The sequence below is a fragment of the Nannobrachium achirus genome, assembly GCF_963921795.1.
Source record: "Nannobrachium achirus genome assembly, chromosome: 16".
In the NCBI taxonomy this organism is placed as follows: Eukaryota; Metazoa; Chordata; class Actinopteri; order Myctophiformes; family Myctophidae; genus Nannobrachium; species Nannobrachium achirus.
The window spans coordinates 19,310,377-19,337,794 of record NC_137823.1 but is presented as its reverse complement, the minus strand read 5'-3'; the positions used below and the strand labels follow the sequence as shown (position 1 = coordinate 19,337,794).

General features: G+C 42.3%; 1 protein-coding gene across 1 annotated transcript; it reads left to right on the top strand.

The window, feature by feature from the left end:
• The first annotated feature begins 230 nt into the window (after positions 1 to 230).
• Positions 231 to 14,831, top strand: LOC308300757 (uncharacterized protein). Its single transcript, XM_080744658.1, has 8 exons — positions 231 to 1,029; positions 2,954 to 3,019; positions 3,441 to 3,530; positions 4,126 to 4,371; positions 4,423 to 4,556; positions 5,868 to 6,027; positions 12,556 to 12,676; positions 13,869 to 14,831. Exons 1-8 carry the CDS (start codon positions 682 to 684, stop codon positions 14,624 to 14,626), a joined length of 1,923 nt encoding a protein of 640 aa, XP_080600784.1. The 5' UTR covers positions 231 to 681; the 3' UTR covers positions 14,627 to 14,831.
• The last annotated feature ends 12,587 nt before the right edge of the window (positions 14,832 to 27,418 follow it).

Here is a 27,418-nt window from a genome sequence, read left to right as displayed (position 1 = left end):
AGACTAGAGGCGCGTGCGCGCGTGTGCACGTGACGTCAACAAATGACCGTCCGCCCTGAAAAGAAAATCCCTTAAAGCACGGTGCCGCGGCCCCTTTAACTGCAGCTGGATGTCATGTGACGCTGTGAGCTCTAGCTCTTCCCGGGTTTTTTGGGGGGGAAGTGACGTGATTGTGTTTAGGTCTGTGCTAGGTCTGTGTGTTATGGCTGACTGCTGAGGGAGAAGCTACGTTCATGCTGAAAACTAAAGTGTTTCTCAATTCTCATAGTGAGCCTAAACTGAGGATTACGTCTCTGCAGTCTGACTCCGGTTCCTGGGATCATTACAGGACACTGAATTGTTACGACTTTACAGCTCCAACTCTATGCTATGCAGTGTATGCGGTTACACATCTCCATTCAGAAACATTGCCATTCAGAAGATAGACTTCCATTATTCTAAATAGAGGTGTCACCTAAACCTAACCGTAACCTCAGTGGGGGTATTTCTGAATGGGGATGTTTCTATAAGAATAAGTGGGGGGTGTTTCTGAATGGAGATCTGCCCCCAGTGTATGGTGTATGCACCTCCCCCTATCTAGTGTTTACATCGTATGCAGAGCGTCTCTCGGTCTCGTTCATTCTACTGGATTGATTCAACCACCAACAAACAACAAACTAGATCACATTATTGTTATACACCATGCGTTGTGGTTATCCTGGCTGTGTTTGCTCCGTGACAAAGAATTCTTTGCGACGCCGAAGTTTTCATCGAATACCCAGGGACATGGAGTTGAGAAAACTTTGGCTCGAAGCATTGCGAATCGACCCGGATGTTAATGACGAAGAGATCAAGGAACTTCTAGTCTGCAGCAGTCATTTCGAGCAAGAACATTTTAACCCAAAACCACAAACAACGTCTACTACTACGGCAGAAAAAAGACCCGGTCTGAGAGAAGCAAATAAAATAAAAAGAGGTCCGAAGGCCCTGCCAAAGGTCCTGATTGAACGGACCAGGCTTAAGTCACACGCAGTTCCCAAACCGGCTGAGGTAACTTCACAAATAGTATTATTTGTTGCGATGTCTTGGGGAAATCTCGCTTTTGCGAACGCACATCATTTCGACCGGAGGGTTAGCGACTCACTCCACGGAGTTTAAGGTGAGGGTTAGAGTCGGGTGTCGAAAAGATGAGATGTAATAACAGCGACACGCTATCTTCTTTGAATTTGTTCTATGCAAAAAGCAAGTAACCCTTCACCATGTGTGATGTTAGCCCTGAAACATGGCGGTCGCTGATAACATGACGTACGACCGTCATGGACGAGGATTTACCTCGGTTGGAGGACGCGAATTCATTCGCGTCTACAAACTACACAAACATTCAAATTTCACAAACAAAGTGCTTAATAAAGTCACAGCCCTTTGTAAATCTTGGCCGGCATTGTGTTCTTTAATAAGAAGCCTTTTTATCCGATGTTTTTCTGTTTTACTATTTCCGGACCCATTTTTAGGCCACGCCTACATCTCAGTGTTCAATAGATGGGGGTTGGTGTGCATGGGGAACGCCAGGAAATGCATGGGAAAACAGAAGAAATATCGGATAAAAAGGCTTCTTATTAAAGAAGACTGAGGTCCCATGAAATTATACAATGCCGGCCAAGATTTACAATGGGTTGTGATTGTATTAAGCACTTTGTTTGTGAAATTTGAATGTTTGTGTAGTTTGTAGACTCTTTTGAATTCTCGTCCTCCAACCGAGGTGAATCCTCATCCATGACGGTCGTACGTCATGTTTATCAGCGACCGCCATGTTTCAGGGCTAACAGAAACCCCACACAGGTTTGTTATTCAGCTGTGTTTTCACCATCATCACACCATGGGTAATCTAATTCAAATCCAAACAATGTGTTCTCTGAAAGTTATGCAAACGACTAGATTTAATCTATACTATACTCATTTACTTTATTTTACGCACAATCAATCTGGTCCTACCGTTATTTTATTTTTTGTTCCTACTGGAACGCAGATTCTTTTTCTTAGCAAACAAATATTTTTCTTTGTTGTTCTTTTTTAACTGTTGCCAAACCCATCTCACATGATAGTGTGCCACAGCTGTCCACATACTGGCAATTAGTGCAAAGAAAATGGTTGCAAACACACATGGTTGTTGTTGTTGTAATATACATCATTCAATTCCCATAATCACATCATTCAAGACATCATTACTTTTGATAATTAATTGTAATTATAATTCCAGTATTTATGGTGTTATTGTAATCCATATAAAGATTGCATTTTATACAGGCTATTTTTAGGCCCCCAATCTTGGAAGTCACACCTTTCGTATGTGATTTGGGTTGAGGCATGCTTAATTGTTTCATATCCACAATTTTCCAACATCCCATCGTGCATTGCGCAGAAGTTGCACGGAGCTTCCGCCGCCGCAGCCGATTGTGATCTACAAGCTCACAGCGGTTGCATCTGCGACGCGACGTGAGCTTGTATGTCTGCTGTTAACCGGAAGTGTGGTGCAAAAAAATCTCCAGAAATTCCCGCGGAAAGACGTGGATACCTTTAGCAAAAATGTTGGATTATTTGACCATCCGCCCACAAACCTAAAGACAAAAATGGATATCAAAACCATTGCCACTACTTCATTTTCGGGATAATAACTGTAGGCAGTAATGTTTGTGTTGTTCGGTTACTTTCCATTTATTTCTAATGTTATGTTATAACGATATAATTCAGAAAATTCTTGTTTGGCAGAAATCCTGTATCTATACCTTTTCTAAAAGTAAAATCCTTAATTTAGAAAAAAAAGATCTATATGCCCAATATGCCTTGGCCCTCTCTGATACATGACAACACATTGTTTTTCCACAATGTGGGAAAGATGTGTGAATTCCCAATCACCCTAAAAAAAATTGTATGATTTTCTAATATTGACCAACATCCTTTTTTGTTTCCTTGATAGGGTTGGACTTCAAATCCCAATTTCTTCGCAAACATGCTGCAGGAAGCCGCAGAAGAATTACCCCAGGTGAGTGTTCATTATTGCTTTGTCTGTCATTCATAAGTCATGTTTCCATAATGCGCATTAAGACTAAGAAGATTAAGCGGATGCGAGCTGCTGTGAGCTTGTAGATCGGCCACTTTTGGCACGCAACATGGTGTGATGACGAAGGGAGGCTACCCAGCCTCCTTTACCGTGGGTTTGTGGGAAACGGATAGAAATTGCGGAGCGTTAAGGCGAACTCACTTCTAATGCTATGGACCTTAGATCCCCATCCCTTACGCAGCTATACACAACAAACCACTGAATGCATGCGGGCGGTCACAGAACCTTTATTGTCGACCGGAGTCGCATGTTGCATTGCATTGCTCACGCAGAATTTGAAAAGATAAAAAAATGTGGTTGTAATGTCAAACATTGCTCAACGTGTTTGGTATCTCTTTACTAGTTGAAGGAGGAGCCTCAGACTGCGGTGAAGGAGGAAGAGGAGGAGTCTGTGGTTGCAGCGACGGTGAAAGAGGAAGGAGAAGGGTCTCAGGTAGGGATGGGGCGATATGAACATTTCATATCACGATTATTGTGACCAGAGAAATAGTGATGTAGGATATTATCGCGATAATCAAAATATCACCAACGTCCATTATCCTTAGGCAGAACATTGCCAAAAAATTGCCGATCTACAAGCTCACAACGTGTTGTGAGCTTTTCCATGTGGTTTTACGTTTTACTAATTATAGAGGGTTTAAGTGGTACTGGATATGCAGCTTCGCAAATAAAAGGTGAATTGATTCCAGTGCATGACGGAGGACGATATCACGATAATTTAAAGGACCATTTCACCGGGACAACCAGATCTTATTTTATTGTTGCTTGGGACACGATCAACACAATCCTGAGTTATTTTTTGTGTTCAATCTGTGTTTTTAGATATTTTAGTATTTCACCATGCTACAAAGCATTATGACGCATCAGATTGAACACAAACACAGATTGTGTTGATCGTGTCCCAAACAACAATAAAATAAGATCTGGTTGTCCCAGAGATTAAATGGTCCTTTAAATCTCCACAATACGATTATCGTGAGTGTTTTTGTCATCACGATAAACAATATCGCTTATCGTCCCATCCCTAGTCTCAGGCTGCAGCGACGGTGAAGGAGGAGTCGTCTCAGGCTGCAGTGACAGTGAAGAAGGAGGGGGAGTCTCAGGCTGCAGCGACAGTGAAGAAAGAGGGGGAGTCTCAGGCTGCAGCGACAGTGAAGAAAGAGGGGGAGTCTCAGGCTGCAGCGACAGTGAAGAAGGAGGAGGGGGAGGAGTCTCAGGCTGCAACGACAGTGAAGGAGGAGGGAGAGGAGTCTCAGGCTGCAGTGACAGTGACAGTGGAAGAGGAGGGAGAGGAGTCTAAGGCTGCAACAGCGGTGAATGTGGAGGGAGAGGAGTCTAAGGCTGCAGTGACGGTGACAGTGGAAGAATGCCAGGACTATGTGGTGGAGAAGGTGCTGGATCGACATGTGATGACGAATGGAAGGGTGAAGTACCTCCTCAAGTGGCAAGGTTTCTCAGAGTGAGTCCCAAGCCTTCCTTTCTCCCCACGTGATTTCACAACCCAATTAGGCCTGAACGCAAATCTGTGTCGCTCTAGATTTTAACCACTGTCAACTTTATTTTACGCGTTTACTATTAAAAAAAATTGCGGATAAACAAGCTCACAGCCGCGCTGCGAGCTTGTAGATCTGCTATTTTAGAAAATAGTGAACATTTTGTGCAAGTCTTTGAATTATTTTTGACGTGATTCTATAAAAGTCTTCTAAATCCTCCTTCTAAATCAGTGGTTCTCAAACTTTTTCATGTCAAGGACCCCCGATCTCAAAATATGTTGTTCCAGGTTACAAATGTTTGCTTTTAAATAGATATATTCAAAGACTTTCAAAATCCTGCTTGTATATCTGCTATTTTTCAGTAGTTAAAGCAGGAACTAATTCTAGGCCTAAATGGGTTAACATATCTGTGTGGAAAAAACTCCTTCTTGTCTATCGACCCAATATACTCAAAAATCCCAAGTGGTCAGTCTGGGTCAGATCTTGTGAACGTCTTGTGTTCACTGTTAATGCAACCATTCACTGTGTGTGGTGTGTCGTCGGTGACGTCACTCGTCACTGCGACATCTCCCTGTTGTTTACTAGTAGCTAGCTTAGCTGTAGCCATTAGCTTACTATGCCTAACTCTAACCCTAACCTAAGTAAAACTATGCCTACACCTAATCCTAACCCTAACCTCCGTGAGGTGAGGCGCTATCTACGCTATCGTGAGGCTGCCGACGCTCCGTAGATCAAAGCCACCGCTTGCTCCACGAGCGCTCCTGGTCTCAATCTGAATCACAAACTAACTGTGACATATATATATATATATATATATATATATATATATATATAGGGCTGTCACGATATGACATTTTACATGACGATGAATTGTCACTCAAATAATTGCGATTAACGATTTAATTGTGTTTTTGTCGTTGATAATTACATTTCTGTTCGGCTTTTAGGCTTTGAAGTTGCCCATGGCAGATATGACACAACGTGTCGCGATGCGACGCGTTGTGAGCGTGTAGATCCGCTATTTCATGTCAAATAATTACGATTAGACGATTATGTAATAATTGTGACAGCCCATATATATATGTATGTATGTATGTATGTATATATATATACATAAATACATAAATACATACATACCTATTTTTAGAATCTCCAGAGTCAACAGTTCATACGCGCTCAGTTAGATTTAGGGTGGTAGTCCCCTAACTAGGGACGGCAGGATGAAAGTGGTTACAGTTGTGTCGTGTCCCCTTGTGTGTGTGTGTGTGTGTGTGCAGGGAGGAGAGCACATGGGAACCAGTGGAAAACCTGGACTGTGCCGACCTGATCGCTGAGTACATGATGCGGAAAGAGGGAGAAGAGAAGAAGAGGAAGGCAGCCAATGAGCCGCCTGCAGACGGGGGAGAGGAGATGGGAAGCAGGAGGAAGAAATACAAGGTGAGAAGAAAGGGATAGGGCTTGAGGTCTTCTAGAAATCGTCGACTCACATTCCCTGAGTCGAGCCATAAAATTCTTCTCTTTTTTGTGGGGGGGGGGGGGGGGGGGTGCGCATGCACGGTAAACTAGCAGGAAAGCCATGCCATGCTATAATTTACCAATTTTTTTTAAAGTGGTTTAAGTGGTACCGGATATGCAGCTCTGCAAATAAAAGGTGAATTGATCCCAGTGCATGACAGAGGGCGATATCACGATACATGAAATCTCCACGATACGATTATCGTGAGTGTTTGTTATCCCGATAAACGAAAATATCGCGTATCGTCCCATCACCATCGTCTCCAAAAAAGTCAAAAGTTTGGAAGCATTTTGAGCTTATGAAGGACAAGACCCCGAAAAAGGCAAGAATTTGCGTTCCATTCATCAACATCAACCATGTCAAAACATTTGGATTTTGGCTATGATTATGCCTACTCAATTAGGCTATACTATTAGAATTATAGGCTGTAGCCTGATATTTTATCTATGACTAATTACTTAAAACATTTTACCAGGAGGTGCGCAGCTGTGACTACACGCCGAAGTTAAGAAACGGAACGCTGGACCAGTTCTTCACAGAGGCTAAGAGAAGAGCTATTACCAACTGCATTGCAGAATTCGTCGCTATTGATATGAGGCCCGTGAACGTTGTGGAGGGCAAAGGATTCCAAAATCTAATTAAACTGCTGGACCCAGAATACACGATGCCCACAAGCGAGACTGTAATGGAGCATGTTGTGAAGAAATATGACGACGCAAGAGAGGTGATTATGGAGAAAATCAAACGCAGCGCGGCTGTGAGTTTCACTACGGACATGTGGACGTCGTTGGAGATGGAAGCGTACATGACAGTGACTGCCCATCTGCTCTCGGACGTCTGGGAACTGGAGTCGTACGTTTTGGAAACGAAAGAGATGGCCGAGAGACACGCGGCAGCGGGCATCGCACGAGCACTCGGCGAAGTCATGGACGCATACAAGATTCCAGGAGAGAAGCGGGTTGCTATCGTGCACGAAAACGCACCAAACATGACACTCTGTATGAGCATGTTAGCCGACGATCCATCCTGGGGAAGAGTCCAGTCGGTTCATTGTGCTGGGCAGATGCTGCAGCTGTGCATTGACGCGGCTTTAGAAGAGGAAACGGTCCGCCGCACCATAGAAGCGGCTAGGCGGCTGGTCGGTCATTTAAAAAAGAGTGCGAAGGCCGCGGCAGCACAAACCCAGACACAGAACGTGATCGACAACAGCCTAATCCAGGACGTGCAAACGCAATGGATCTCCACGTTCTTAATGCTCCAGCGTCTTGTCGAGCAGAGATGGACAGTTACCGCGGCGCTGTCTGACCCCCTCGTCACCAAGAAGACACAACGTGACATCGAATTGACATCGGCCCAGTGGGAAGCAGTGGAAGACATCGTTTCAGTTCTGAGGCCCATGGTTACTTTTACTGAGTTACTGTCGATGGTAGAGAATACGTCCTTGTGTACCACTTTACCTCTCCTCTTTAATATGAAAACACGCCACCTGAAAGTGTGCGAGATTAATGACAGTGATGTCATCAAAACCCTGAAGAGAACGATTGCTGCACAGTGTGAAGAGAGATGGGACTTAACAGGGACACAATTTCAGAGCAGCATCCATGTGCAAGCCACAGTGCTCGACCCGCTTTTCAAAAAATTGACATTCCTATCTAAACGAGACGAGGCATATGAAACGGTGACTAATCTGGCTGAATTCTTGTCTCGGGAGAAACAAGACATGACACCAACGGTACGTGGAGAGGTCGTCAGTTTCGAAGAGGAAAGTCAGCCTTCTCAAACAAAGAAAAAAGAGGAGAAGGCGAAAGAGATTGCCATGCTAATGTCAACAGAAGACGACGGACAAGAAGTGGAGTCTATTCAGAAGGAAATGAAGCGCTACTTGCAGAGCCAAATCGGAGCTGACGACTGTGGGCCACTGAGCTGGTGGAAAAGAAACGAGGACCGCTATCCGAGGCTGGCCTTGGCAGCCAGACGGCTGCACTGCATCCCCTCCACATCCACGCCGCCAGAGCGAATATTCTCAAAGGCTGGCTTAATTGTCAACAAAACCCGGAGCACACTTCTTCCAGAGAACGTGGACAAACATGTGTTTCTCGCCCACAACATGCCACAGCTCAACCCACGGCTGCGGAAATAAAAAATAGAATGGAGTAACAAGTATTTTTCTCTATAGTATGATTAAATGAGCAAAGTGTTTTTATTTTCTAAATGTATGAATGAATACATTGTTTATAGCCTATTGTAGGCTGGTGAGGATTCATTTATCAAACAGTTGTTTACGACGACAGGTCAGTATATTTGTTTTAACCACAGTGAAGTGAATTTGCACCCTTTCGGATGTATACAGGTCGCAGTTTAGTATGTGAGCGGTCACAGCTTGACCGTATCTCTGTCACGCCTGACACATCACTGTGACATCACAGGTTTGTCGCTCTGACATCATGCTCTGATGTCACTGTGATGTCAGGGGACAGGTTTGCCCCTCTGGCTTCACTTTTCCCTAACAGAATCTATTTTATGCCCTGATGTCATCAATATTAAGCCCATATCTAACAGGACTTCATATGAGAATGCCCATATTTGATGGCCAAGACAGCCCATATCTGTGTGGCTGGTTCTATAGACAGGGATCTCCAGGTATGGGCATAAAAGGTTATTAGTCCGGCTGCCACCTTGTTTTTTATGGCATAGGTATGATATTTGGTATATCTTTTTTTTTTTCATCAGCCTAAAATGTTGTCTATATATATACATTTGTGAAACCACCTGCTGACCACCTGTCAGCATTGAGCAATTCTTTTTATAGGGGGTAAAAGTTGGGGCCCATTCACTTACTATACTCTATACTATAAAGGAAAAGAATACCCCAAAGAAATCTGCTTTTAAGTAGCATGTGAGGGGTCAAACTAGGTTTTTTTTAATGATTCTGAACTGGTCCGATATACCTCACTGGCCAGATTTATTTTAGATGGCCAAGACATGGTGCTACCTCGCTCGATTGTCGCCCTGAGGCGTCTTACTAGTGTAAAAGGAAATACAGTTTGTTGTTTTATTGATTTTCCATAGCATAGGCTACTGAGTGTAAAACCAGCAGGCCATAGTCTTATAGAAGGCCTCCGATTCTGAAAAAGAAATCTTCAGCTCACATTGCGGTGTGCACCGTTATGACACTGTTTGGAGTCGCGTTAGATTTGAACCACTTTAACCATTATTTTATGCTTTAACTATTGAAAAATAGCAGATATACAAGCTCACAGCGCTGCGAGCTTGTAGATCTGCTATTTTTGAAAAAATCATGAAAATGTGTGCAAGTCTTTGAATATCTTTGACCCGATCTTTGACCCGACTTCTAAATCCTTCCTCTAAATCAGCTGTTCTCAAACCTTTTCATGTCAAGGACCCCCAAAATTACATTTATTCGGCCGCAGACCCCCATCTCAAAATATGTTTTCCCAGGGACCCCCCCAGAAACAGAGATTTGAGTTAAAAAAGTCTGCTTTGAAAATAATATATATTGAAAAATGTGCACACATTTACACGATTTTTCTAAAATAGCAGATCTACCGTGAGTTTGTATATCTGCTATTTTTCAATAGTTAAAACATTCAATAATTGTAGGCCTAAATGGGTTAAATACTGCTGTTGGTTTACAGAAAAGAAACATTGTATTGTAGCCTTATTGTATTTACATTGAGGTCCTGTAGGCCTACTGTGTATTATTTAGCTACGTTCTGTGTCAAAAGAAAATACAACCTGTGAAAATAATAAATGACACGCATTTGTGTTGTCAAAGAGATACATTGTTCTCGTCTCTGTTCTTTCTCTGCCCCACGATTGACGATTCACAATTAGGCCTATGCATGCACGCAATCTTTTCGTCAATCAATTAATGTCCGCCTGCCTTTAAGTCTCATATGCACGGCACTAACGGCTGTTGGCAGTTCATGTTTTTTTTTTTTCACTTAAAGTTTGAATGGGCTAGTGGGGCTTAGCCCTCCCTACTTTATGGAGGAAAAAATATAAATAATTATTATTAAAATGTTTTAGAAGAGATCATTTTATATGCTGGTGGAAACTAAAGCAGCAACAGCATCAAGAAGTTACAAGAAAACCACCAAATATGTCCAAATGGGCTGAATTCTTATAGCCCAAGCCAGCTTCCATTGACTATAGAGCGTCGCAGTTTAAGCCCCGCCCGCCCTCACTCCGGTGTCGGAAGTGTTTTCCCCCATGCATTTCATCCATAGACATTTCATAAAGTATTTATTTAAACGTCTTTTAAGCCTCTGACAAAGCCACCCCGGCTGGAGAGGAATCATGACAATAAACACTTTTTTTTTTTTGCATGCAACGATTAATTAGAAAGCTGAAAAAAAGACGAGGGTACAACTCGTATCCTCGTCTTTTTTTTCAGCTTTCTAATTAATCGTGGCATGCAAAAAATAGTGTTTATTGTCATGATTCCTCACTTTATGAAATGTCTATGGATGAAATGCATAGGGGAAAACGCTTCCGACACCGGAGTGAGGGCGGGCGTGGCTTAAACTGCGATGCTCTATATTGAGTGAGTGATTGACAGCTTACATGGCACGCCTTCATGGCATGCTTCATATTCTTAACCATTGTGGGGCTGATTTTTGCCAGCCCAAAGAACACGCCCAGGCCTGTGACATCACTGTGTGATTATCATTGAGCTGGGTGATTGACAGCCGGCATGTCACGCCTGCTTCATTTAGTCACCATTTGGGCTAATTTCATTCAGCCCGTAGGACAGGGTTCCCCAATTAGTTTTCACCAAGGGCCGAATTATGTCGAGGGTACCAAGTCGAGGGCCACAACATTGCAGGGAGCTACGGTGGCGTTCCCGCTACTCCAGCGACCGTTGTCGGGTGAAAATCTTGTATGTCCAAAACCGTTCGTTTTGAATTTATCATTTTAAAAATGATTTAAACTAGTGAAAACAGCCGATCTACAAGCACACAACGCCTCGCGGTGCGAGGCGTTGTGTGCTTGTAGATCGGCTGTTTTCACTACTTTTGTGCGACGGCCTTGTATGATTTGCGACAAATTTGGAGATACGAGATTTCCACACGACAACAATGATATACTAGTGCTGTTGCTGCTCTTATACCACCATTATTACTGGGGTTGGTGGGGGCCAGACAGTAGCCCCCCGCGGGCCACAAATGGCCCGCGGGCCGCCTATTGGGGAACCCTGCCGTAGGACATGCCCACTGCAGTTCCACCATGTGACTGCCTTTTGACCAATGACAAGTTTACTAGCTTTTCTGTGTTTTTTTGGGGCGAAATGCATGTGTTTGACTCACGTGATTCCTAAACCCACCAGGATTGAGTTAAGACCCGCCTCCTCTCGATAATCTTAAGTATGAAAGTGCCCATGAACATTAGTGCTGCTCGCTCAAGTGCAAAGTACCTACTACCGACTGATCCATTACAATAATACACGCAGCATAATAGGCCCAAAGCCATATCCAAACCATAACAATTTAACTGATAATCAGTAAGAGTTTTTATTTTGAGCACAGTAGTGACAAATTAATAGCTTTCTCAGTACGTTTTTCTCTTTAGCAAAGTTACAAAGTTTTCCCTTTATTAAGCACAGTACAATTAAGTCAGTTTCAAGATTTTTTTAGCACAGTTTATTTTGAGCACTGTAGTGAGAAATTAATAGTTGTGCATTGTGCAAATGCAGGCTTTTCTCAAGTACAAGTCTTCATGCCTCTGACCTTATCCACCCTCCATGTGTCAGGCAGGGATTTCAGCCACTCCTGGAAGTCCTCGCGTTTCCACGAGGCGGGTCTTAACTCAAGCCTGGTGGGTTTAGGAATCACGCGTTTGACTCCCAGAACAGCCCATGGTGGCAGCCATGTTTGTTTACATTTGAAGAAGACACTATAGCCTATATCTTTTGAAAGCCTGAACAGATTTTTGTTTGAAAGCTGTGAATGGTGTGCACACGCGTGGTGCATCATCCGTGCATGACCCGTGCACATTGTGTGATTAAAAGGTAAGATTTTAAAGATTCTGGCAATGGAAGACATTGAAGATTGTATCACTGTAATGCTTTGGCATTATATGAACCCTTGTGCTTGAATTGAAATTGAAATAGAGAGTCAGACAGACAGACATCTCCATATATGGGTACCAGGGGGTCTCCATATATGGGTAACTGGTCGATATACATCACTGGCCAGATGGCCCATGGCATGTCGCCCTGAGGCGTCTTACCAGTTATTTTTAATTGTGAAAGTATAATAATAGAGGAGCAATTAAAAAAGTAAGGTAATACATCAAATGCATAGAAAAAGTAATCTAAGAAACGTAGGTAGACACAACAGAAGCTAGGGAGTGAGTCTGCCGTTCAGTGGACAATCAGACTACTCAATTTAGTCGGGTTTTGCTCTTTTTATTTTTATGTTTTACAGGCAGTGCTCTCGGAGGACTGGGTCTCGGATGAAGAAGAGAAGAGAATGGTGCCAGAGGATGGTTCTGACAGTGATTTTGATCCCCAGGATCAATACAGCAAGTTTACAGACAGTGACTCAGGTATAGTACTGCAACTGTTCTCATCAATTATTACACAGCTTGGTTGAATGCTTGATTCTGATTGGTCAATCGCTGAAATCGGGAATCAAGAATAACAGACCGATGCCTAATCAACGGCTCAGAACACCTGCTGCACTGTGTGGATTCTGTGCCGCCGCCACACGTAGCCAACATGTCAGCCATGTAAACGAACACACAGTGTCATTTACAACTAAACGTTGCTCTCAAGAATATTTTTTAAAATATTTGAAGCGAGGAATGGATGGATATTTGATCAACACTTGTTTTCCAAGTTGAGCTGAAGGGACGCCCAGCGCAACACTTGTAGAATACTTTTACTGTACTATACTTTTATTAAGTAGCCGTGTATTAAGCGTGTTGCTCAGTGGTCATTATCGAGTGAAAAAATCCCTCCGCTCCGCGTCGGTGCCTTATCAACCTGTCGGGATTTTTATCACTTGATAATGACCACTGAGCAAAACGTTATGCCTTACTTATTCTGCTATTCTATAGCGTTGCTGTCGGGCAGTAAGCTCTCCATATTCTAATCTTTTTCCTTTCTTTTCCCCCCCCTTTTTTTTAAATTGAACTGCGCAAAAATAAGAAGTTTTTGAGCTGGTCAATCTACAAGCTCACAATGTGACCTTGTAGATCGGCTATTTTCAATAGCTTTGAGCAGAATTTGCCTATAATGACCACTTGTCCTAGACAATTTGCCCTCCTGGCCCCCAAACTGTGGAATAAACTCCCTGTCGCACTTCCCCGTGGACTGAAGACTCACCTCTTCAGACTCCACCTAAACCCATAGCACTACTGTAACACTCCCCCTTCCCTCAATGACCATACATGAAGCTAGATATCATTTTTAGGTTTTAGAAGTTTTTTACTGATTAGGTGCGTGATCTACCTATGTTATTGTTTTTCTAGACTGATATTCCTATGCATTTGTTATATTGTTGTTAATGTACTGACATATATCTTGTTTATTATAGTGATGTGTATTACCTGTTTATTGTAAATTGCTTTGGATTAAAAGCGTCTGCTAAATGCCTAAACTCTAATGATGTGCCCAAAATTGGGATAGATTATTCATCGATTACTTTATAACATTAGCAATGTTTTCATTTGTTTTAATAATCTGTTAAATCAATTTGTTTGATCAACTCTCTCTCTCTGTTGCACCTCTACTCAGGCACTGACAAGCTTGATGAAGAGGATGAAGAGATGGATGGAAAAAAAACTCCAGCTAGGTCCTCAAAACTCCAGCTCTGTCCCCAATGCGGAAAGTTACTCAACACCTTTTATATGAAGACTCACACGTGCGATGAATACAAACCTAAGCCACCTAAGCCCTATCCTTGTCATTTGTGTAGCAAGAGTTTTGGTTCCAAGTCGCATCTGAAAAGCCACAACAGCCGGTTCCATAAGCCGGAATCCAGAATCCACAGGTGCATCTTCTGCCTCAAAACCTTCAGAGTAAGGGGACACAAGACTGCACACGAGAAGGTGTGTCGACGTCCCTCCAGCCAGGCGAGCCACCTGAAATCTCACATGCGTGTCCACACAGGAGAAAAACCCTACCAGTGTCAACACTGCGATCAGAGATTTACCCACAAGGTTAGGCTGAAGAGTCACGCCCAGCAGCACTATCACGGACACGTCCTCCCCGACACAGGAAAGAAGACGGAAAGGAATGGCTCCGAGGCTGAAGTAGATGTGACAAATAAACTGGAGAACAATGTTGTTGAGGCTGAGCAAAGTGAGAAAGACACAGAGTACAACCCTGAGGAGGATGAGGAGGAGGAGGAGATGGGAGAGGAATTGAATAAGCGTACAAAGAATCGACCCACAGGGTTCAGGGAAGAAGAGAAGAGAATGGTGCCAGAGGACGGTTCGGATAGTGATTTTGATCCCCAGGATCACGTTTTCATTAAGAGTTTTTTTCTTTAAAGTGGAACAGCAGCAGCAGTAGTAAGGACAGGCCTCGTTTCGGCCCTTAGGCCATCATCAGTGTTACTGAGTAACATGCAGCGGAAGTGACGTATACAGTGGCGTCAGTTCATCAAAACCTAGAGTATGGCAAAGATGGGAGTCCCCATGAATATAGGCATTATATTTTGGATAACACGGTTCTATTGTGAAAATAGCAGATCTACATGCTGCGAGGCGTTGTGAGCATGTAGATCGGCTATTTTCACAATGTCTGAAAAAACTAAACAAAAAAAAAAACGACTTTTGTCAGTTTTTTACACAGGTTTCTACGGTTTCTTGGTCTGGATATGGCAGCCTGGAATGGTTTTTCAAGTGCAGCTAAACTTACCATGTTAGTAAACGTGCCACAATTAACAATAATGTGACCTGTGCAGCTGACCTGCTGAACTGATATTCCTATGCATTTTTTATATTGTTGTTAATTGTTGCAACCGAAGGTCGCATTATACCCTGAAACACCTTGTCGCTTGTCTGTCTGACTGTCTGTCTGTCCGGCTGTACAGGAAGTGATGTCATGTGTTTTTCAGTACAAGAAGTGATGTCACGTGACATCACTTTTATGCCCATATATGAGTCATTCTGTACCACATCACTGTGACTCACTGTCACTCTGTGCCACATCACTGCTCTGAAGTTGATTGCATGGCAAAGCGAACTGTTGATCACAAGTGATGTGGTACAGACTACAGAATGACTCATATATGGGCATAAAGGGGATGTCACGTGACATTGTACAGAAAATGGAGGCCAAAAATTAGAATGTTAGGGTATCCCCTTATGCCCATATATGGAGATCCACAGGCATCAAACCAAGGCCCTACGTTTTATGCCCATATATGGAGATTCCTATATTGTCAATATTAAGAACATTATTATGGCCCATATATGGAGATCCACATGCATCAAAGGCCCTAACTCACCAAGGCCCTGCTTGGCATTACTAATTAACGTAAACGTTTTTTATGCCCATCTCCATGTATGGGCATAACATATATTGTATGTATATGGATACATATTATTATTAATAAAGGATACAATAAAATAAAAAGTCCATATATGGTCATTCCCAGAAAAAGAAAAAAACCTTTTATGCCCATACATGGAGATTTCTGATGTCGTAAATCCCAGGCCGAAAATGAGAATGTTAGGGTTCCCCCTTATGCCCATATATGGAGATCCACAGGCATCAAACCAAGGCCCGAACTCACCAAGTCCCTGCTTGGCATTACTTACGTACGTTTTATGCCCATATATGGAGATTCCTATATTGTTAATATTAAGGACATTATTAAGGATATTATGATATCAATATTAAGGACATTTATGGGCGGTGTGTTCCTCCCACCGCGTCATCAGCGCCCACACTCTAGGTGGGGTTGGCGATAGGGCCTTTCTGTGTGGAGTTTGTATGTTCTCCTCGTGTCTCCTAGGGTTGATACCCTCACAAAAAAATGAACAAACTCCCCCCAGAATGACAACAACTAGAATCGACAGAGAAACGTTGTGGTTGGCCAGATGGCCAAGAATTGGCGATGCGACATGCGACCTCACCCTAAAGGGCGAGGTCGCATGTCACCCTGAGGTTGCAAGTCACCCTGAGGTGTCTTTGCGACCGTCAGGGAGCAGTTTACTATGAAAACCTCCACCGGCCGTCCGTCCGTCCGTCACACCTTTGTGACCATCAACAAACGTCACACCTTTGTTGATGTTTAAATCGAAGAGTCTTGGTCAAATACTTCTGTTGGTTTCTGCACTGATCATTTATACAATTCAGCTGTGTTTGCTCGTGTCATCATGATGAGGTCATAAATCAGCCATGCCCAAATATAGATTTTACGGGTTTACATGCTTACTCAGTTATTCGTTATGTGAAAGTCCTATGACGTCTATGATATCTGACATCATCATACATACATTCCCTTTTATGCCCATAAATGGAGATCCCCTCTGTAGAACCAGCCACTGACATCACTGTAATGTCAGGGGAACCAAATCCCTTTTATGCCCATATATGGAGATCCCTGTGATGCCAGGGGAACCAAATCCCTTTTATGCCCATATATGGAGATATGGAGATCCCCGTGTTGCCAGGGTAACCAAATCCATTTTATGCCCATATATGGAGATCCCTGTGATGCCAGGGGAACCAAATCCCTTTTACGCCCATATATGGAGATCCCTTATGTCATCAATATTAAGCCCATATCTGTGAATATCTTTGGGTACCAGATGTCTCCATATATGGTTAAATGGTCCGATATACATCACTGGCCAGAAGACCAAGAAATGGTGCAACCTCGCCCTTTGCTTTTCTCCCTATAGGCATCTTACTGGTAGGTAGTTTAATGAGGAATGCAGTATGGTGGTAGGTAGGTAGTTATGGCCTTTGATGTAAGATTTTCACTTTCTAGGATAACTATATTTGCTATTCCCAGATGATGCCCTTTTAGGGTACCCCTCATGCCCATATATGGAGATCCCCAGGCTTTACTAATTAACATAAGTTTTATGCCCATATATGGAGATCAGTGTCCCAATGTCATCAGATATATGGGCATAAATGGACACAGGCAAACTAGATGGGCTGTATGGATATCCAGATGTGTGATGTAAGTGTTTTATTCCAAATGTGGCACCCCACAGACATATTTCCAGAAACAAAATCCCTTTCATGCCCATATATGGAGATTTCTGATGTCATCAATCCCAGGCCCTGTAAAAAACATGGTTGCTATGGTATGAGCAACTTATGTCTCCATATATGGAGATTCAACTTCAATGAGTAACCATGGCAAACTGTCAACTGCCCGTATGTCTTGATAATTGGTAAAACAAACTTTTGGCCTATTTGTGGAGATAAGCGACCAACGGTCGCTTATCTCCCGATTAGGGAGTCTTACTGGTACTAGTGTACTGACATATTATCTTGCTTATTATAGTGATTGCGACCGTAAGGTCGCAGTTTAGTTGCGACCGTCAGGGAGCAGTTTACTATGAAAACCTCCACCGGCCGTCCGTCGGTCGGTCGGTCGGTCACACGTCACACGTCACACCTTTGCCCTGCTCATATCTCCGCATCAGTATATAGGGCTTGTTTGTTTATTGTATGACATCACGCCACATCATCAGCTGTGGACTCTGTGATGTCATCGTATCGCATCAGTATATAGGGCTTGTTTGTTTATTGTATGACATCACGCCACATCATCAGCTGTGGACTCTGTGATGTCATCGTATCTCCATATATGGCCATCTCCGTATATGGAGATATAAGTCGTCCATGCCCAAGTATGGGCTGGTGAGGTCAGACTTTGTGTGATGCGTAGGTTATCTCCATATATGGAGATTCAACATTCCAGGCAATGCTCTCTTCCCTGGTGAGAATTGCCCCTTTATATAGGGCTTGTTTGTGTATTGTATGACATCACGCCACATCATCAGCTGTGGACTCTGTGATGTCATCGTATCTCCATATATGGCCATCTCCGTATATGGAGATATAAGTCGTCCATGCCCAAGTATGGGCTGGTGAGGTCAGACTTTGTGTGATGCGTAGGTTATCTCCATATATGGAGATTCAATATTCCAGGTGTAACTATGGCTACCCGTATGACGTGAGAGGTGGAGGTTGTGATATTTGTGGAGATAAGCGACCAACGGTCGCTTATCTCCCGATTAGGGAGTCTTACTGGTATGAAAACCTCCACCGTCCGTCCGTCCGTCCGTCCGTCCGTCCGTCACACACGTCACACCTTTGCCCTGCTCAATGTATACGTGTAACGCCTGATACTGAGGTGATGTGTCACTGTGACATCACAGATACTGAGGTGATGTGTCACTGTGACATCACAGGTGAGATCGCAGTGATGTCAGATACTCAGAGCAGGGATCTCCATATTTAGGCATAAACAGGTGACATCACAGTGATGTCAGATACTCAGAGCAGGTATCTCCATATATGGGCATAAAATGGATTCTGTTAGGGATCTCCATACTGTATATGGGCATAAAAGGGATTAGTGATGTCAGATACTCAGAGCAGGGATCTCCATATATGGGCATAAAAGGGATTAGTGATGTCAGATACTCAGAGCAGGGATCTCCATATATGGGCATAAAAGGGATTCAGATGGAGATTCAACTTCAATGAGTAACAATGGCAAACTGTCAACTGCCCGTATGTCTTGATAATTGGTAAAACAAACTTTTGGCCTATTTGTGGCTTATCATCACATCCAACCATCTTAAGATACTCAGCTAGTGGGGAATGCTCTCTTCCCTGGTGAGAATTGCCCCTTTATATAGGGCTTGTTTGTGTATTGTATGACATCACGCCACATCATCAGCTGTGGACTCTGTGATGTCATCGTATCTCCATATATGGCCATCTCCGTATATGGAGATATAAGTCGTCCATGCCCAGGTATGGGCTGGTGAGGTCAGACTTTGTGTGATGGGTAGGTTATCTCCATATATGGAGATTCAACATTCCAGGTGTAACTATGGCTGCCCGTATGACGTGAGAGGTGGAGGCTGTGATATTTGTGGAGATCCGATTAGGGAGTCTTACTGGTGTGTATTACCTGCTTATTGTAAATCGCTTTGGATTAAAAGCGTCTGCTAAATGCCTAAACTCTAATGATGTGCCCAAAATTGGGATAGATTATTCATCGATTACTTTATAACATTAGCAATGTTTTCATTTGTTTTAATAATCTGTTAAAGGACCAGGTCACCTCTGGGACAACCAGATCTTATTTTATTGTTGTGTGGGACATGGTCAACACAATCCTAAATTATTTTTTGTGTTCAATCTGTGTTTTTAGATATGTTAGTATTTCAGCATGCTACAACTGGTCATATGATGCATTTTGCATCATATGACCAGTTGTAGCATGCTGAAATCGGCTGAAATACTAAAATATCTAAAAACACAGATTGAACACAAAGAATAACTCAGGATTGTGTTGATCGTGTCCCACACAACAATAAAATAAGATCTGGTTGTCCCAGAGGTGACCTGGTCCTTAAATCAATTTGTTTGATCAACTCTCTCTCTCTGTTGCACCTCTACTCAGGCACTGACAAGCTTGATGAAGAGGATGAAGAGATGGATGGAGAAAAAACTCCAGCTCGGTCCTCAAAACTCCAGCTCTGTCCCCAATGTGGAAAGTTACTCAACACCTTTCATAGGAAGACTCACACGTGCGATGAATACAAACCTAAGCCACCTAAGCCCTATCCTTGTCATTTGTGTAGCAAGAGTTTTGGTTCCGAGTCGCATCTCAAAAGCCACAACAGCCGGTTCCATAAGCCGGAATCCAGAATCCACAGGTGCATCTTCTGCCTCAAAACCTTCAGAGTAAGGGGACACAAGACTGCACACGAGAAGGTGTGTCGACGTCCCTCCAGCCAGGCGAGCCACCTGAAATCTCACATGCGTGTCCACACAGGAGAAAAACCCTACCAGTGTCAACACTGCGATCAGAGCTTTACCCACGAGCTTAACCTGAAGAGTCACGCCCAGTGTTACCATGGACAAGTCCTCCCCGACACAGGAAAGAAGACGGAAAGGAATGGCTCTGGGGCTGAAGTAGATGTGACAAATAAACTGGAGAACAATGTTGTTGAGGCTGAGCAAAGTGAGAAAGACACAGAGTACAACCCTGAGGAGGACGAGGAGGAGATGGGAGAGGAATTGAATAAGCGTACAAAGAATCGACCCACAGGGTTCAGGGAAGAAGAGAAGAGAATGGTGCCAGAGGACGGTTCGGATAGTGATTTTGATCCCCAGGATGACGTTTTCATTAAGAGTTTTTTTCTTTAAAGTGGAACAGCAGCAGTAGTAGTAAGGACGGGCGCGTTTCGGCCCTTTGGCCATCATCAGTGTTACTGAGTAACATGCAGCGGAAGTGACGTATACAGTGCACGCATCAGTTCAGCAAAAGTTAGAGTATGGCAAAGATGGGAGTCCCCATGAAAATAGGCATTATATTTTGGATAACACGGTTCTATTGTGAAAATAGCCGATCGTTGTGAGCATGTAGATCGGCTATTTTCACAATATCTGAAAAAAAAAAAACGACTTCTGTCAGTTTTTTACACAGGTTTCTATGGTTTCTTGGTCTGGATATGGCAGCCTGGAATGGTTTTTCAAGTGCAGCTAAACTTACCATGTTAGTAAACGTGTCACACTTAACAATAATGTGACCTGTGCAGCTGACATGCGGAACCTGGTATATACCATTTTTGTCAAGATGGGGAGAATACAAGTGTGGAGAATATCATTATAATACCTTGTTAAAGTGACCATTATGCAAAATTTTGCATTTGTAGTTATTTTACTGGTTATTATGTTTAACAACATAATAACCAGCACAGACAGACAAAGAGACATTCATGGATTTATATTTAAAAGTAACTTTTATTTTTCCCCCCTGGACCCAGGGTATGGCAGCAGCATACCCCTGCCATACCCAATTGACACCCCTGGACGTATATATAGATTACATGGTATTGTTGATTATATATAATACAATACAGCTGTGTCTCATTATTAAATGACAATACTATATAGAAAAATAAAAAAACAAACATTCAATGTTTTGGAAAATAATAAATCCCACTGATAAAACACACAAATACATTTATAGAAAACAGCTTAGCATTAATTCTTCGTTTAAACCTTTAGGGAACTTTGTGTTCATGTAGTGGATCCAAAATGCCTCTCTTTGTAACAGCAACCGGTCTCTGTCTCCTCCTCTCTTAAGGGGTTTAACTAATTCTATGCCTTGGAACTTCAACGTACAAATATCATGTCCTGTGTCATTAAAATGTTGAGCTATAGGGGATTTTTCAACTTTGGTTCTGTTATTACTTTTATGTTCTGTGATTCTAGTTCTCAATTCTCTCTCGTTGTTTTTCCTATATAACAAAAACCACAAGGACATTTGATAAGATATACTATATATTTCTTCTGGCAAGTGATTCTACCTCTTACTTAGATTTTTTTGACCTGTGTGAGGGTGTACAAAATGATCTCCTTTTATCATGGCATTACAGTTAAGACAACCGTTACAAGGATAGTTACCTGAAGGTATAGTAGATATAAAATGTAAAGGCTGAGTGTGAATGTCATTTTTGACCAAAGTATCAGTTAGGTTCTTAGACCTCTTGTTGGCAAAGATAGGGGGAGTATTGAAGGCTTTGCCTATAGTGTCAGGTATAGGACTGTTCTCATCAGTTATTTATTACACAGCTTGGTTGAATGCTTGATTCTGATTGGTCAATCGCTGAGATTGCCGCCGACACCTGTATCCAACATGTCAGCCATGTAAACAAACACAGTGTCATTTACAACTAAACGTTGCTCTCAAGAATGTTTTAAAAAAATATTATTTGAAGCGAGAAATAGATGTGATGCAGTAACAGAAAATCACTTCTATTTGATCAACACTTGTTTTCCAAGGTCGACCGTGTTGCGCTGTGGGGGACGCCCAGTGCAACACTTGTGGAACACTTTCACTCCTGTAAGCAAGAGGGTTCACATTTTAGATGGTCATTAGAGAAAAGAAGAGTGTTAAAAATGTTTTCATTTACTTCTTTCTATCATTTTAGCGATTTTAACGATTTTGATTTGTATGCGGGGGCATGCATGCAAGTGGCTAAATATGTATTTTTAGACACAATAAGCCCATTCCCAAGATGCACCACAATCTTTCATGGGCAGATGCGACTATGGGGGATGGTGTAAATAGTAACAACGAAACTGCCGGCTTGTTGTGTCATGCCCCCACCCACTGAAATCAAAATACTAAAATCGCTAAAACAATAGAAACCAGTAAAAGAAAACAATTTAACACTCATATTCTCTTTTCTCTAATTAAAATATGAACCCTTAGTTGTTATAAAAAAAACAAAGTTGTCTTTTAAGTAGCCGTGTAATAAGCGGGAAAAATCCCTTCAGGCTGATATGGCACCTCCTTGATTTTGGGGTTTGTATTGTACACAAAGTACAACTTGATCATCATACCGCTGTACTTTACAATACAAACCACAAAATCAATCTTCCAGTTCTAGGCAACACAGAAGGGGGGTAACTTTTTTTCTATTTCCACACAACTCCTCTAAGTTATGCCAAGCTCCAAGACCGGCACGACCACCGGAGGGGCCCCCACTGTCCCATATGTGACATGGAGTTTCCTTATCGCGAAGAATTGCAGAGGCATTATTATGGTCGTGCACATCGCCATGCAAAGCAGTTTGTTTGTGAGGTGTGTCAACGTTCCTTCAGCCAGGCGAGCCACCTGAAATCTCACATGCGTGTCTGTCCACACAGGAGAAAAACCCTACCAGTGTCAACACTGCGGTCAGAGCTTTACTCACAAGGTTAACCTGAAGAGTCACGCCCAGCACTTTCACGGACAAGTCCTCCCCGACACAGGAAAGAAGACTGAAAGGAATGGCTGGCTCTGAGGCTGAAGTAGATGTGACAAATAAACTGGAGAACAATGTTGTTGAGGCTGAGCAAAGTAAGAAAGACACAGAGTACAACCCTGAGGAGGACGAGGAGGAGGAGGAGATGGGAGAGGAATTGAATAAGCGTACAAAGAAAAGGCATCATCGACCCACAGGTAGACTCAGAGGAAGGCCAAAAAGAAATGTAGAGCTCATCTTAGATTAGGGCGGGCCAATTAATCGAAAATACTGTATATCGAAACCGATATTAAGAATTTGTAATCTTAGGACTTCATCTTGTATGTTAATTATTATTTCTTAGATGGCAGCGTATCGAAGCAAAACAAATCAGTCTAAGAGAAAAATTATCCTTCATTGATTGTAACGGAAGCAAAAGTCACATCACACAGCCCTAACTGAGATCCAAGTACAAGGGTGGGACTCAAACCTCTAAGGACAGAGGGAGATTAGTCTAGTAGATTGAGGGCCTTCTCATGCTCCCCCCGGAAATACATTTCTAACCAGTGTTTCCTTATTGGAAAAATTGTGCTGAAAATGATTAGCTATGTTAAAAAGTTGTAAAAATGTCCCTACTACCCCAAAACCCCCCTTTTGTATATTTCTCTGGTGAAATTGGGTAAAGCCAAATATTAATTCACTAAAATTACATAAATAGACATGGAAGTCTGAAATTGGGCATGGAGTATCCTGACACATAGGGGTAAGTAAGAGAATAGGATTTTGGGGCGTGCTACTATTGTATTTGTAAATATGAACAGCATCATCCCCAGAAACACACAAAAATATACTGTCCGATTGACAAACAACAACAACAAGGATGATTAATTTCCAGCACTTTATGGTGAATATCACTGCCTCATTTGTCTTTAGAAAACTTCCCCTATGCCTAAGCTTCAATTTAAGCCCAAGATGACCTTTCTATCTTGAGAATTACTCTTTCTGTAGCCATATTTCTGCACTATACCTCAAATCAGAGAAAATTGGATATATAGTTAGTAGCTTTCCAGAAGCCCTAGAAGTATCATGCAACCTCCAGATATATATTTCTAATCAATGTTTCCTTATTGGAAATAATATGCTGAACATGATGAGCTATGTTAAAAAGTTGTCAAGATGTCCCAGGTACCATTGCTATGCTAATTAGTGCCGCCATTATTGAAAAGTCAACTGTCACTATGTCTCAGCCAATATTGCACTAAAATGAACAAATAAGGTGTCTAGACCCATGTTTTGAGGGTCAAGGATCTCATTGAAACTATTCTTAAAGTGGCCACACCTTGTTGGTGTGAAAATCAGTCCCGCCATTACAATATCACATTTCCACCAAGTAAGAGATACTGTATAACTTTACAAATAAGGTGTCTAGACAGATGCAGAGTGTTTTAACCAAGCTACTGTATGCAGCCACACACACACACACACACACACACACACACACACACACACACACACTAGCCTGCCCTATGCAAAACAAAATTCACACAGTCAACCAATGACATTTAGTGGGGGACCCCATTAGTGGTCTACAGATGCACTACTGGGGTCTACAGATGCACTAGAGTCGTCTACAGATGCCCTACAGGGGTCTACAGATGCACTACAGGGGTCTACAGATGCACTAGAGTCGTCTACAGATGCACTACAGGGGTCTACAGATGCACTACAGGGGTCTACAGATGCATTACAGGGGTCTACAGATGCACTGCAGTGGTATACAGATGCACTACAGGGGTCTACAGATGCACTAGAGTCGTCTACAGATGCACAACAGGGGTCTACATATGCACTAAAGGGGTCTACAGATGCACTACAGGGGCCTACAGATGCACTACAGGGGTCTACAGATGCACTACAGTCGTCTACAGATGCACTACAGGGGTCTACAGATGCACTACAGGGGTCTATAGATGCACTAGAGTCGTCTACAGGGGTCTACAGATGCATACAGGGGTCTACAGATGCACTACAGTGTTTTACAGATCACAATAATTGTCTACAGATGCACTACAGTGGTCTATAGACCATTGGTGTGATTAAGTCCAGCTATTTCTGTTACGTTTCCCCTTGGCCGCGTCCCAAGTCCTAAAATCAATCCTATTTCCTATTTCCTTGCTTGTATGTTAGTCCCTCCCATTGAGGAAATAGAGAAGAGGAGACGACCCATTGGCCATTTCTGATGACATCACAGGTGATAGGCCAACTCCCAGTGGGTGGGACTAACAGACAAGGAAATAGGAAACAAGTGAAGGAAATAGGAATTCTTTAAGGACTTGAGACGTGGCTCTTGGGGTAGTCTCGCGTGGCCAGACGGTTGCCTCCGCGATTTGGTCAAATGCTCCCAGCATACAGTCTGGCAAAAGCAGAAAGATAAAAATGAGTGCGAGATGAAAGCGGAAGTGAAGCCCCCACGTCACTTCCGTTTCAGTCTCACATCGCACACATTTATCATTTATAAATAAAAATCATATAAGCATGTTTAGCTTGCTGCTTAGCAGAAATGACATTTTAAAATATATATTTTTGAACGTTAATGCCCGTTTCTGATACTCGCCGTTAGGGAGCTGCTGTTCCAGACTCTATATAGCATTCAGAGATTGTGGAATAGTTGTCTGGCAACGCTAGAATACTCTTGGGGGGATGCTGAGAAACGGAAGTAGGTGGGCGGGCCGTGAAATTATTATTTTTTTGGTATTGAATAACGTATAAATAACAACTACGTTTCTGTTTTGCAAACAAAACTTTGGTAATTGTTTATTTCAGTGACTGGAGAGGTCTTGGGGTCTTGATCCTTTTAGTTGACCTTGTACCAGTGAACTGTACTCTTCTCTATCTTTTCCTATGCAACCTTCTAATAAAGTAATCAATCAATCAATCAATTACTCGATTAATCAATCAATCTAGCACATCTGAGAGCAGGTTTTGACCCTAAGAGAAGAATCCAAACTATCTCTAACTATGACCAGTTAGTGTTGAGATGATTGGAGGTCATTCTTAAATCTCGTACGAAGATAATTTAAGGATTTCATGTTTTCTCATTTGTATTGTGTGTCATCATTACATGTTTAAATGAATTGAGTACAAGGACCTCAATGGAAACAAGACATAGGCTTTCTTGGGTTTAAATCCTGTCGGTCAACTTTTTTTCTTTTCTTCTCCAAACTAATAATAAAGTATTCAATCAATCAATCAATCAATCAATCAATCAATCAATCAGTTTCAGGGCTGTGTTTCCAGCAGAACTGTTTTGAAGTTTTGCAAAAAAATACTTAATCTAAATTAAATGTTTATTTGAAATGATGTCTGATCAGTACAACTTGTGGCCGGTGTGGAGGAGTCATTTGTAGTATTTGTTATTTAAAATTAAAATAATAGGCCTATGATGAAAAAATCTTGACGTTTGTAAAGCACTTAACTACTTTGTCCACTTGGTGTCACTTTGGGTCAACCATCAAATAGAGCAGTGGTTCTCAACCTGTGGGTCGGGACCCCCAGAGGGGTCCCCAAATTATGTTGGGGGGTCCCCAGATGATTAGCTAAATGTTAACATTGTTTTCTCACTCAACAGTAAACAGACCAACATACAGTAAGTGTATACAGGGTATCTGCACATTTCTAAAGTGAAAATGTAAGGACTTTAGACCTTTTTAGATCCTCTGGTCAAACATTGGTCAAATTGTCAAATATAAGAGGCAGAAATTGTGAAAATAGCAGATCTACATGCTCACAACGCCTTGCGTTGCGAGGCGCTGTGATCATGTAGATCTGCTATTTTCAAAATGGAATAGATCGAGTCAAACTAAATGTAATGGCAACTACTAGTACTCCAAGTGCTTGTCAGGGTGGGACCGTGGGGGGTCCCCAGTTAAAATATGATTATTTTGGGGGTCACGGCCTGAAAAGGTTGAGGACAATGTTAACCAGTGATCACTGATCACAGTATATCACCAGATATACTTTTATGATGAAGTAAAGATGAATTAATGCACTGCTTATCATGTATCATATTTATAACGAAAGAAAGATTAATTAATCCACTGCTCATCAACATGCATCGTATTTATAATGAAACAAAGATTAATTAATCCACTACTCATCAATGTGTATCGTATCCAGCTATAATGAAGCAAATATAAATGAATCCACTAGTCAGCAACAATTATCATATTTTGCTGGAGGTGCTTAGAGATGGAAATAAAGCAGTCCTGCACATTGTTCACTTAGAAAATGTTTTATTATGTATTTATAAAAAGCAGTTCTATTTACAGTAATGTC